The sequence below is a fragment of the Oncorhynchus mykiss genome, chromosome 24, assembly GCF_013265735.2.
Source record: "Oncorhynchus mykiss isolate Arlee chromosome 24, USDA_OmykA_1.1, whole genome shotgun sequence".
Classification (NCBI taxonomy): Eukaryota; Metazoa; Chordata; class Actinopteri; order Salmoniformes; family Salmonidae; genus Oncorhynchus; species Oncorhynchus mykiss.
The window spans coordinates 26,233,042-26,245,401 of NC_048588.1; the positions used below are offsets into that span (position 1 = coordinate 26,233,042).

At 45.0% G+C, this 12,360-nt stretch overlaps 1 protein-coding gene across 3 annotated transcripts in view; it reads right to left on the reverse strand.

Annotated features, from left to right (window-relative positions):
- Positions 1 to 8,369, reverse strand: part of LOC110503381 (endothelin-converting enzyme-like 1) — a 32,519-nt gene extending 24,150 nt beyond the window's left edge. The window contains exons 1-2 of one of the 3 annotated variants that reach the window (XM_036961842.1): positions 7,623 to 8,352; positions 94 to 1,274 (exon numbers count right to left, since the gene is read on the reverse strand). In XM_036961842.1, the coding sequence (XP_036817737.1) occupies positions 94 to 954 (861 nt within the window). In that variant the 5' untranslated portion in view covers positions 955 to 1,274; positions 7,623 to 8,352. Of the gene's footprint in view, positions 1 to 93; positions 1,279 to 7,622 lie in introns of all 3 variants that reach the window. The other 2 variants (XM_036961841.1, XM_036961844.1) reach the window with 2 other exon arrangements.
- Positions 8,370 to 12,360: the final 3,991 nt, after the last annotated feature.

The window sequence follows — 12,360 nt, forward strand, 5'->3', positions numbered from 1 at the left end:
CACCGACATGTAAGTAAACAGATGGTACATCTGTCAGATGATAAACAGTAGATGTTCACAGACAGACAGACACATCCATACACACATTCTTACCCTGATAGCGTTGCGTGAGGAGTTCTTATCGTCTACGTTAACAGTGAGAGAGAAGAAGACAGCTGTGCTGTACACCCCCTGGGTCCTATAGAGCAGCTCATCAAAGTCTGGTCTGGCTGGTGCAGTACTGCTCTCCCACCCCGCACCACCAGAGGGCACTCCAACCAGGTCCCACCCACCACAGCTGTCAATCACCTCTGTCATGGGCCCCGACCCCAGCTTGTCAATCTCCTGGATGTTCACACAGGAGCGGTAGAACTCTTTCACCTTGCGTTCAGCCGAGTCCACGGTGTGCCGGCGCACGGGCTCCAGCAGGAGGCGTCGTAGCTTCTCCTCGTTGTGCTCTCCTATGGCGGTGATGATGCCGTAGCTCAGCTTGTCCTCTGGGATGCCATGGCGTCGTAGCCAGCCGCCGCAGGCAAAGCTGTAGAAGTCCTGGCAGGGCTGGATGGTGGGGTCGATGTTGGCCTGGACGAAGCGTGCAGCTCGGACTAACGAGCGTTTCTTCTGGCAGTCCTGTCTGCAGTGCGCCTCCTGCTGGAAGTCCAGGGAGATGTATTTGAGTGCCAGCATGCTGCCCAGGATGACACACATCCCCGCGGCGAACACCAGAGCAGAGAGCAGGCAGATCTCCCTGCGGCTCCATCGAGGAAGTCCCTGTCCGCTGTTGATGCCACTCAGGTCCCGACTCCGATCACTAGCCCCACCCCCTTTGCCTCGGCCCCGCCCAACATTACGGTCCAGGCTCCCACCCAAGTGCAGGCTCATGCCGTTGCTAAGGGTGCCACTGCTATAGCGACCACCATACTTGACCTCCTGGAACTCATCGTAGTGGGCCGTGAGGGAGTATGTCTTCTCCATGGCAACGAGGGTTGATTAGCGTTACGTTGTTGAAAAGAGAGACTGATAGAGGGAGTGATGGAAGGTGGTAGAGAGAGGAGTCTTTCAGATGGCCATGTCCCTCCAGGCCTGATATGAGAGAGGAGGGCGCCCACTAGAGGGCTAAAGGGGTAACGCAGCCCAAATGCCCTTGGCTCTCCTGAACACACTGCCTCTTGTATGTCTCCTCTGCTACCCTTACCGTTAGAGAGTTAGGGACCACTGAGGCTATCTCTCTTCTTGTCTGTCAGTGTATCTCTTGGGTCTTTGTCTCTTTCCTTCCCCCCCAGAGGAGCCTCAGCCTGTCTTTCAATAGAAAAGGAGGAGAGGGAATTATTATTTTTTAACCTTTACTTAACTAGGCAAGTCAGTTAAGAACAAGTTCTTATTTACAATGATGGTCTACCCCGGCCAAACCCTAACCTGGACGAGCCTGGGCCAATTGTACGCCGCCTTATGGGACTCTCAATCACAGCCGACTGTGATACAGCCTGGAATCAAACCAGGGTCTGTAGGGACGCCTCTTGCAATGAAATGCAGTGCCTTAGACCGCTGCGCCACTCGGGAGGTAAAGGGAGGGAGGGGGGATGAGACAGAAGATGGAATACATGATTACAACACAGAGATGACTAAGGGTACTTACTGTCTGTTGAGATGCTCTTTTTTTTCTTTCTTTCATTCTGTCATTCTTTCCTAAAGTTATTTTGGATTGATTTCTGACACCCATCAATCAGGGAGATGATGTTGCTCTGTGACTCATGACTTTGGATTGATCGATAGGGAGTAGGGGAGGAGAGAGGGAGGGTTAGGAAGATGGAGAGAGAGGATGAGGGGAGGAGAAGAGAGAGGGAAGGAGAGGAGAGAGAGAGGGAGAGGAGGGGCAGACAGAGATGGAAGGATGGGAATGGTGTGGGGGAGTTATTTAGACAGGCAGGAATGGACATTCTGCAGAACTGGTTGTGAGGACACACACACACACACACACACACACACACATACATACATACATACATACACATACCAGCCAGGTCACCTGTGATACAAGTCAGTATTCAATGTCCATCCATGTCTGATGATGTGGAAACTGGCCACTAGGGGCAACAGTGAGCGTGGTTACCTTCAAGGATGTTTTGGTTTTGCTAAGATGTTGTGGACAGAGATAGAAGGATTCAAGCTCAAATCCAGTGTTAGAAATGTATTTTTGTTTTAAGCCTATCCCAAACCTTAACTATTTGTAGTTACTGCCTAACCTTACATTTCTGAGTTAATGCCTAAACTTCACCTTAAACACTTTGAAATTTGACATTTGGGATAACTTTGAAATTTGACATTTGGGATAACTTTGAAATTTGACGTTTAAGAAACATGGATGAACATCTAATTCTGACATGAGATGGTGAGAGTTAGTAGCACACACACACACACACACGTAAAAAATTATAAATTAACAGAGATCGCTATCTCAGGTTTCAGAAGTTCTATAAGTCTGAGAATGGCTTTTCATTATAGTGGATTGTGACAAACAGCAATACACACCCATCATCATAACACATACACACACAGACACAAACACACACACCTGTTTTGCCTCAGGAAAGTGAGCAGAGAGATCAAAGATTTGGAAAGTGGGCAGACTGCTCCAGATCCTCAATACATCACATGTGTAGTATGCCAGGGTGTGTGTTGAGGCCCAGGGTGTGTGTTGAGGCCCAGGATGTGTGTTGAGGAACAGGATGTGTGTTGAGGCCTAGGGTGTGTGTTGAGGCCTAGGGTGTGTGTTGAGGCCCAGGGTGTGTGTTGAGGCCCATGATGTGTGTTGAGGCCCAGGGTGTGTGTTGAGGCCCAGGGTGTGTGTTGAGGCCTAGGGTGTGTGTTGAGGCCCAGGGTGTGTGTTGAGGCCCAGGATGTGTGTTGAGGCCCAGGATGTGTGTTGAGGCCCAGGGTGTGTGTTGAGGCCCTGGGTGTGTGTTGAGGCCCAGGGTGTGTGTTGAGGCCCAGGGTGTGTGTTGAGGCCCAGGGTGTGTGTTGAGGCCCAGGATGTGTGTTGAGGCCCAGGATGTGTGTTGAGGCAACAATATGTGAGCATCTGGCTCTGTGTTTGTTTGGCTGTTACTAGTCTACCAAATCAAGCCAGTGAGTTGTATTTCCCTTTCATTTACACTTGGCAGCCATTGTAATTGTGATTATTTTTCTCTACAATTCATTATTGAAGAGTTTAATTCCAAAACGATGTATACACCAATTTTTAACATTTGTGTTTTTTCATCAGAAAGGATTTCTTATGGGTATCTTCGTGTGTGTGTAAAATATTATTGTTCTCAGATTTTAGATGTGTATGAAAATGTATTTTTAGCAAAAAGCTATATATCCATTGTTTAGCTGGAATAGAATGTTAGTATCCTGTATATTTGATTGTGATATGTGGTGGCCTCAACTAGCTACAGTATCTTCAGATGACTACATTTACTGTAAGTCACTCTGGATAAGAACATCTACTAAATGACTAAAATGTCAAATGTAAATGTTTTACATACAAATCTCACATTACTTGTTTGAATTATTATTTCTAATTATTTTACAAATATTGATGTTACAAATGTATAATTTGTAAATGTTCATTATTAAAAGTGTAGTTATTTGCTACATTTAACTCAGTAAAACCAGGCAATACTTATTATTTCTCTGAGTGATGCGAATATACAGCTTTTTGCCCAAAAACATTATTATGTGTCTCTCTGAAATGAAACCATCAAGTGATAGATTTTAAACAAATACATGTCTGTCATTGAACAAACCCATGCCATGATTAGATATTGAAAAAAACACACCAATCTCTTTCATAAGTTCTTTAAACAATGTAAGCTAATTTAACAACATTTCAGAAAATGGATATATGGCGTTTTGGAATGAAACTTTTCAATATGTACTCTATGATGACCTGACGTCTACTATAGTCCAGTACACCAAATATTGGTTTTGAGTGTAAAAAATTGAGATAAACCCTGTGCACAGCAGTGGATCTAGGTCCAGTGCTGGTTTTGGCAGGAACAATTAGTATTCATAAACAAGAGTATAAACCGCACACTGAAAAAATAATAAAAATAAGTACACACCAAAGTCATTGTTTTTGCATGTGAGAAAGAACAACACACAAACATTCTGCATTATATCAGCGTATGTGTGTCCAGAATCTGAATTTGAGCATGTCTGTGTATAACTAGATCTAACTATAATTGTGGTTTGCATAATCTGTAACAGGATAGGAGGGGAGGAAGAGAGGAGGGGAGGAAGATGATGTTTGTTCGGAGGGAGAGACATTGGGGACAGAGACACAATCACATCAATGACCTGCCTCACACTGATGAGATACCAGACTTCAAATCAACATTGCTATTCACACCTGCTCAACTTTAGCCAGTACAGGAACTATAGAGAGGAGGAAGAGAGGAGGAGAGGAGAGGGGGAGAAAGAGTGGTGGAGGCAGAGTTGTTTCTCTGTGTGTGAGGAGAGAACACACTGGGCACAGATGTCAATTCAATGTCTAGTTTTGATTTAAATTGTATTGAGTTGTCAACTATTGTAATTTCATTGTGAAATCAACCAAAAATCTCATCATGTCATTGGATTTAGGTTAAAAGTTGCGTGAAAAAATACAAAATGCCCTTACGTTGAATACTTTTTGCAAATCTCATAACATCGATTTTTGGAGTTGAAAGGACATGGAAACAACGTTGATTCAACCAGTTTTTGCCCAGTGGGAATGGGGGAAAGGGGGAAGAGAGAAAGTGCAATCAAGGGAGAGATGGAGTGAGGTAGAAAATATTTGTTGCTCTCTTTGTGGAAGGGGAAAATAGGAAGAAAAAAGGGTGACAGAAAAAGGGTTGACTGTGAATAGAGCACCACAGTGGAGGTGTCATAATACCCATAAAACCTAGCGGTCAAACAGGGAAATGGTTCCAATTGTTTATCCACTATTCATTTTTCCCGTATGGGATTTTTATAAACACTTAAAATAAGGGCAGTGTTTCATGTAGGCTTACCCTGGAGTGATATTTTGATAACCATGTAAATCTCTCTTGGACAAGGTGACTTTTATTAATATATTCGGCTCTATTTACACTCCGATTCAAAAATGCTAATTAGCATCAAAGTAGACATCAAGCAAAACTACAAATCCCTGCAAGCTCCTGCATGGCATCTCTAGCTGACACATTTGCTAACAAGTGTGTGTGGGGGGGGGGGGGGGGGGGGGGGGGGGGGGGTACTGCGGTGAAGGGGGAATGGTGTTTCTTCACAAGATGTCATTATCTATCCTCTCCATCATCCATCACGAGTCACAACTCTCCCCTCTTTCACACACACACATTACAAACATACTTACTCACACTCTCCAGACACCCACCTTATGCTGTATCTCTTATCAACATACACACAAAGACACAAATTGGTAGGATAGCCTCGAGCATGGAGAGGGACACACACACTTACATCCAATCTGTCCTTAAAACAATTACAGAATCAAAGCACACACTAACTGAGTCCTCTTGCAGTGGGCAGACATTAACTTGTGTTGCCCACACTGCGTGGCTAATGGATTGGATCTGAGTGGCATCTCTATGAGAGGAGAGGCTGATGAATGGCTCTATACCAGACATGATAGGTCTAATGTCTGAGAGTGATATTAATGCTGCTCTCTGTCCTGCACAGTCCATACACACATTCTTATACGCGGATTCACACACACAAATACTCTCTCTCTCTCTCTCTCTCTCTCTATGTCTCTCTCTCTCTCTCTCTCTGTCTCTCTCTCTCTCTCTCTCTCTCTCTCTGTCTCTCTCTCTCTCTCTCTCTGTCTCTCTCTCTCTCTCTGTCTCTCTCTCTCTGTCTCTCTCTCTCTCACACACACACACACACACACACACACACACACACACACACACACACACACAAACACACATAGTCTAAATGCATCCTAAATACACTCAGGATGATGCATAGTACCCAACCAGTTGTCAAGCTCTTCTAATATATAACCTATCAGGAGGAGCACATAGATAGCAGCAGGCCAAAGTCCAGTTCAAACAACTCTAGGCACATACACACTCACAAAAACACACATAAATAAAACATTATTATACATAAACATTGCACACAAGAAAACCTATGTTATTCACAAAAGCCCACCACACCCATCTTGGCCAGAGTATGGCCTAGGTCCCTAACCACCCTCCATAAATCTTAGATACGATCAATGGACCGAAGGGCACCACGCCCGAGGGATCAGGTTCAGATCAATGCTATTATTATCCAATTCATTTCAGCGCACAATAGGTTATCGTATAGAATGGGAGCAGGGGAGGGCGCACGCGTCTCTGGCTTTCCTGCCGCCTGCCCTGCACGCGCAACCACACAGACCGGGCTTGGAGACCCGGGTCAGCGCCATACTGTAAAAATGTTTATTTTCTTCTAATCAAAGTGGTCATGGACCCTGACGGATCACATTCAGCGGTACTGGAGTTTCTGAGCAGGCCGGTTCCCACTCACTCTTATCGCCGCCTGCCAGATTCTGCACACACAACAGAGTGCCGTAGTGATGGTGTAGGGGCTAAAGACAGCTATAGTGTGATATCGTTTTCGAGAACACTGTTGCAAAAGGACCAAAGGGAACCTGAAACATAACTACTTCTCACAAGAATTTACACTTTCCGTGTCTCTCTTACACACAGTCACTGGTACTCATGTGTGACATTACCACACACACGCACACACACGCGTTCCCGGGGATCGTTTAACCACTAGCTGGACCGCTATTGCATCCCGGGTCCCTTCCTGTCACGCAGCCACCAGGCGCGGGCTGCTAACTCAATTAACCCGGCTAGGGTGACCCCATCGAGCCCCTACACACACAGTCAATACGCTCGCTACCGCCACTCGATATTATTGGAGTCACTGAAATGGATACGAGGATAAGCCGCGGAGCTACGAGAGTGAGAACGAGTCGGGGCTCCCGAGTGGCGCAGCGGTCTAAGCACAGCATCTCAGTGCTAGAGGCGTCACTACAGACCCTGGTTCGATTCCAGCCTGTATCACAACCGGCCGTGATTGGGAGTCTCATAGGGCGGCACACAATTGGCCCAGCGTCGTCCGGGTTTGGCCGGTGTAGGCCGTCACAGTAAATAAGAATTTGTTCTTAACTGACTTGTCTAGTTAAAAAAAGAAGAAGGGGGTTGCAGATGATCGGAGAGCTCTCTGTTTCTTTGTACACCGTGGAAAACTCATAGCGCATGAAATAGCCTCCTAATCTTATTCTGACATCATTTTGTTTTCAGTTGTCAAAGTCAATAATGTTCATCTTTATAACTTTTATATTAAACGTTATATTATCACTCATATGGGATGTGGTGGTTGCATTGGTCCCACTGGAGAAACCAGAGCACTGCTCCCCGTTTAGCATGCATGGGCTTTAGAACACATTCATCAAGCAGAGGATCGTGAAATAACACATTAACATTCTACTGTCTGTCAGTGGCTATGAATGTGATAGAAAACAGTATTAACTTGACGTCAGTGCTGTTGCAAACAGATCTAACTGCTGGGAATTAGACAGACATGCCACGATAGAAATGTAGAATGGGTACACACACACTTACCGGCACAAATGCAGTGTTCAGAGTCTTTCCATGCACTTTTGATGCAAGTGTGGTCTGCGATAGTGGTTCAGATCGTGTCCTGTCCATGCATGTACACACAGAAGCTGGTCAGAGAGCTAGACGTTCTGAAACATGCCACTCACTGCAAATCCAAAGAACCGAATAGGAGCAGCGCTCATTTGCTCAACAGGACTGTGTGTGAGAGAGAGAGTGAGAGAGAGAGAGCGTGTGACAGACAGGGAGATAGAGGAGTTGGGAAGGGGAGAGAGAGAGACTAAGATGGACGATGTAGCCTACCACCACCACGGTAGCGAATAAGTGAGTAGCCTGTCGTTCAATGTTACTACTATAATAAGCGAGTAGCCCGTCGTTCAATGTTACTACTATAATAAGTGAGTAGACTGTCGTTCAATGTTGCCAGTTGAATCATCTCATCAAATATGAATAACACAAGCACTAGGCTATAGCCTAAGCATAACGAAATAGTCCAAATTATTATCAAAAGTCAGTTGTACAGGTTATTAAACTGCTGCGAAATCTCATCCAAGCCCAAAGAGCCACACATAATGCAAACATTCAATCTATAGTTACTATGCAAATCAGTTCAATAACTGCCCATTTCATTAAACCTTAGCCTATCTCATAGTGCATTTGCCAGAATAAGAGGTGGCGGGAAACCATGCTGTTGCGCGCGATCTTGACGTTCAAGACTGATGATCAAGTTGTAAAGATGTCAACAGATGGCCAAAATAAATCAAACACAGTTCCGCTGCTTTCCATGCCTCCCCGGTGCCTGGATAAACTAACCATTTGCTGACCCTCAGCCCTCACCCACCCAAAGAGGTTACGTATGTGTCAAATTACTTCGAGTCCAGAATGTCTATAGCCATGTATCGACAGTTTTCACTTTAAACCCGGTCAGTGTGTAGAACTCATTAGTGTCGTGTATTACCAAGCTACTGTCTAGCCTAGCCTAGCTCTGATGTAAACTGAAAGGTAAACATCGGTGATAAAGAGTAGACACTGAGCCGGTCCACAGTAGACCTGTCTAATCTGCTCGTTCTGGTGTAACGTCCACGGGACGGAGCACTCGGCGAAATTACACTGCGAGTGAGACACAGGCATATCAGGCATATCATTTTAACAAGCCCCTGTACGGTAGGGAGGGACGGGGTATCGGTTAGGACACCGACTGTGAACAGATGAGCCACGATCGATGAGGGTTTTGATGAGGGGCTTTCAGGTGAGTGACGCGCGCGGATACCATGGGACTTTTATTTATTCGAGTTTAATGAAGGTGTTATTTACGCACCTGCCGCCAGTGACACGAAGGAGGAAACCCACATCATGTTAACCTCACCCATACAACCACTTTAGGACAAATATCGAAGAGTTTATAAACCATAACTCTTGAGTCTATTTTTGAGATTCTAAAAATATCAATTAAGTAGGCTACTGGTTCATTCAGCGCCAGGGCCCCTTGCAATAGGCCTACATTTCATAAATGTAAATATAACATAATGTAATAATACAAAAATAAAAATGGCACATTACATTCAAAGTGAAGTTTTTGATATTTCAAAGCTAAAGTCTGTTTCCAGTTTAGAATGATGTGAATATCCACTCTAAACCCCCTTAAAATTAGAAAACAATCTTAATGGTTTGGGGAGAGGGGTGATAGTGTGATTAAAGGCAGGTGACTTAACATGAGAAAGATAGCCAAAAGGGTGAAGAGAAAACAGAAAGTGTTTTCTGTGTCTGTTCACTCAGCAGCACCTGACCATGCCGCCGCCCTGCTGACTCCGCCAGACTAATGGGAAGTGAAGCAGGCCATTTATATTCCTGACTTCCCACCAACCAACAGGACTTGCCTCTCAGTTGGAGGCTGTAGGAAAGACCTCCCCTGTGCGTGTGTGTGTGTGTGTGTGTTTGAAAGAGAGAGAGAGAGAGAGAGAGAGCGAGAGAGAGTACAGTCGTGGCCAAAAGTTTTGAGAATGACACAAATATACATTTTCACCAAGTCTGCTCCCTCAGTTTGTATGATGGCAATTTGCATATACTCCAGAATGTTATGAAGAGTGATCCGATGAATTGCAATTGATTGCAAAGTCCCTCTTTGCCATGCAAATTAACTGAATCCCCCCAAAACATTTCCACTGCATTTCAGCCCTTCCACAAAAGGACCAGCTGACATCATGTCAGTGATTCTCTCGTTAACACAGGTGTGAGTGTTGACGAGGACAAGGCTGGAGATCACTCTGTCATGCTGATTGAGTTTGAATAACAGACTGTAAGCTTCAAAAGGAGGGTGGTGCTTGGAATCATTGTTCTTCCTCTGTCAACCATGGTTACCTGCAAGCAAACACGTGCCGTCATCATTGCTTTGCACTAAAAGGGCTTGTTACGAACCCCTTTGGCCCTGCAGTCTAGGGGGGATGGAAACGAGACCCGTAACATATCTCATGCAAATCATAACAGTGAAAAGGAACAGTGAGAACTAATAACAACAGACAGCATAAATCTACTGTCAAATACTTATGGTTTATCTGTTTGTTAAACACACGGTAAGGGGGGGGGGGGGGGGGGGGGCTGAGCTGGACCCAAAGAAAGAAATAATAAAGATCCAAAAACCCCTAAGCTAGTCTTACTTACTTCAATAACCGCTAGCTAACTAACCAATAAAATACTTTGGGTGGTCCGCACAGTTCTAACTAGGGTTCTTAGACAATATATTCCTACAGGTAGTGTATGCCCATGGGTGACTTGTCTTGGTATCCCCTTTTCCCACCAACAAACAAACATTCATACACCACAACAATACATACTCACATAATAACGGACAAATGTGACATGTAGGTGCAAAAACAAAAGAGAGATCACTGCAGAGAGAACCAAGGGAAAGGGGATGTGGTTGGGTAAGGGAAAGGAGCAGATGTGTCTTCTGATTGGCGACTGATTGACGACTGATGAGTGACACCTGTGACTAGGGCAGAAGGAAAGAAAGCAAATACACACACAGGATACTTGTATCCGTAACAGGGCTTCACAGGCAAGGATATTGCTGCCAGTAAGATGGCACCTAAATCAACCATTTATCGGATCATCAAGAACTTCAAGGAGAGCGGTTCAATTGTTGTGAAGAAGGCTTCTGTGCGCCCAAGAAAGTCCAGCAAGCGCCAGGGCCGTCTCCTAAAGTTGATTCAGCTGCGGGATCGTACAGAGCTTGCTCAGGAATGGCAGCAGGCAGGTGTGAGTGCATCTGCACGCACAGTGAGGGGAAGAATTTTGGAGGATGGCCTGGAGTCAAGAAGGGCAGCAAAGAAGCCACTTCTCTCCAGGAAAAACATCAGGGACAGACTGATATTCTGCAAAAGGTACAGGGATTGGACTACTGAGGACTGGGGTACAGTCATTTTCTCTGATGAATTCCCTTTCCGATTGTTTGGGGCATCTGGAAAAAAGCTTGTCCGGAGAAGACAAGGTGAGCACTACCATCAGTCCTGTGTCATGCCAACAGTAAAGCATCCTGAGACCATTCATGTGTGGGGTTGCTGCTCATCCAAGGGAGTGAGCTCACTCACAATTTTGCCTAAGAACACAGCCATGAATAAAGAATGGTACCAACACATCCTCCGAAAGCAACTTCTCCCAACCATCCAGGAACAGTTTGGTGACGAACAATTCCTTTTCCAGCATGATGGAGCACCTTGCCATAAGGCAAAAGTGATAAATAAATGGCACGGGGAACAAAACATCGATATTTTGGGTCCATGGGCAGGAAACTCCCCAGACCTTAATCCCATTGAGAACTTGTGGTCAATCCTCAAGAGGTGGGTGGACAAACAAAACCCCACAAATTCTGACAAACTCCAAGCATTGATTATGCAAGAATGGGCTGCCATCAGTCAGGATGTAAGCCCAGAAGTTAATTGACAGCATGCCAGGGCGGATTGCAGAGGTCTTGAAAAAGGAGGGTCAACACTGCAAATATTGACTCTGCATCAACTTCATGTAATTGTCAATAAAAGCCTTTGACACGTATGAAATGCTTGTAATTTTACTTCACTATTCCATACTAACATCTGAAAAAAATATCTAAAGACACTGAGGCAGCAGACTTTGTGAAAATTAATATTTGTGTCATTCTCAAAACTTTTGGCCATGACTGTACAGTTTGCGCCTGCATGTGTCTATGTGCCAGTGTGCCTCTCCTTTTCCTCCTCCAACCAGACATCTGAGACATGGATGTGATTGATAAACATTGAAAGGAACTGATGGTGATGTACAGAACTTGGCAAATTACTCTGGCAGGCTTTCTTCCTCTCCTCCTCTTCCCCTCTTTAAGGCTGCAGTGGCAGTCTGTTCCCCAGGCCCAGCTCTGGCCCAGCTTGGTTCTTACTCCCTGCCGAGCCATAACAGAGAATTGCAGACTTCTGAAGAACGTTTCCCCTCCCGCAAACAATGACAAACAAGCTGAGGAACCTAAAAAAAAAACTCTGGGACCACTCAAATTATTCAGCGTTCATTAAATGCTTAATTAACACTTTCACTAAGAGTTTCTCAAGCCTCTAAACACACAAACGCAAACACACACACGCTCACACAATAATGAAGGGAGTAATGAAAAGAGCCCCAAATTGCTGCTGTGGTGCTCTGGAAAGAATGGCTTCTCTAAGGACCAATGAAATACTTTTGTTTGCTTGAAGACAGAGGCTCTTATATAAAACCAATAACCTCC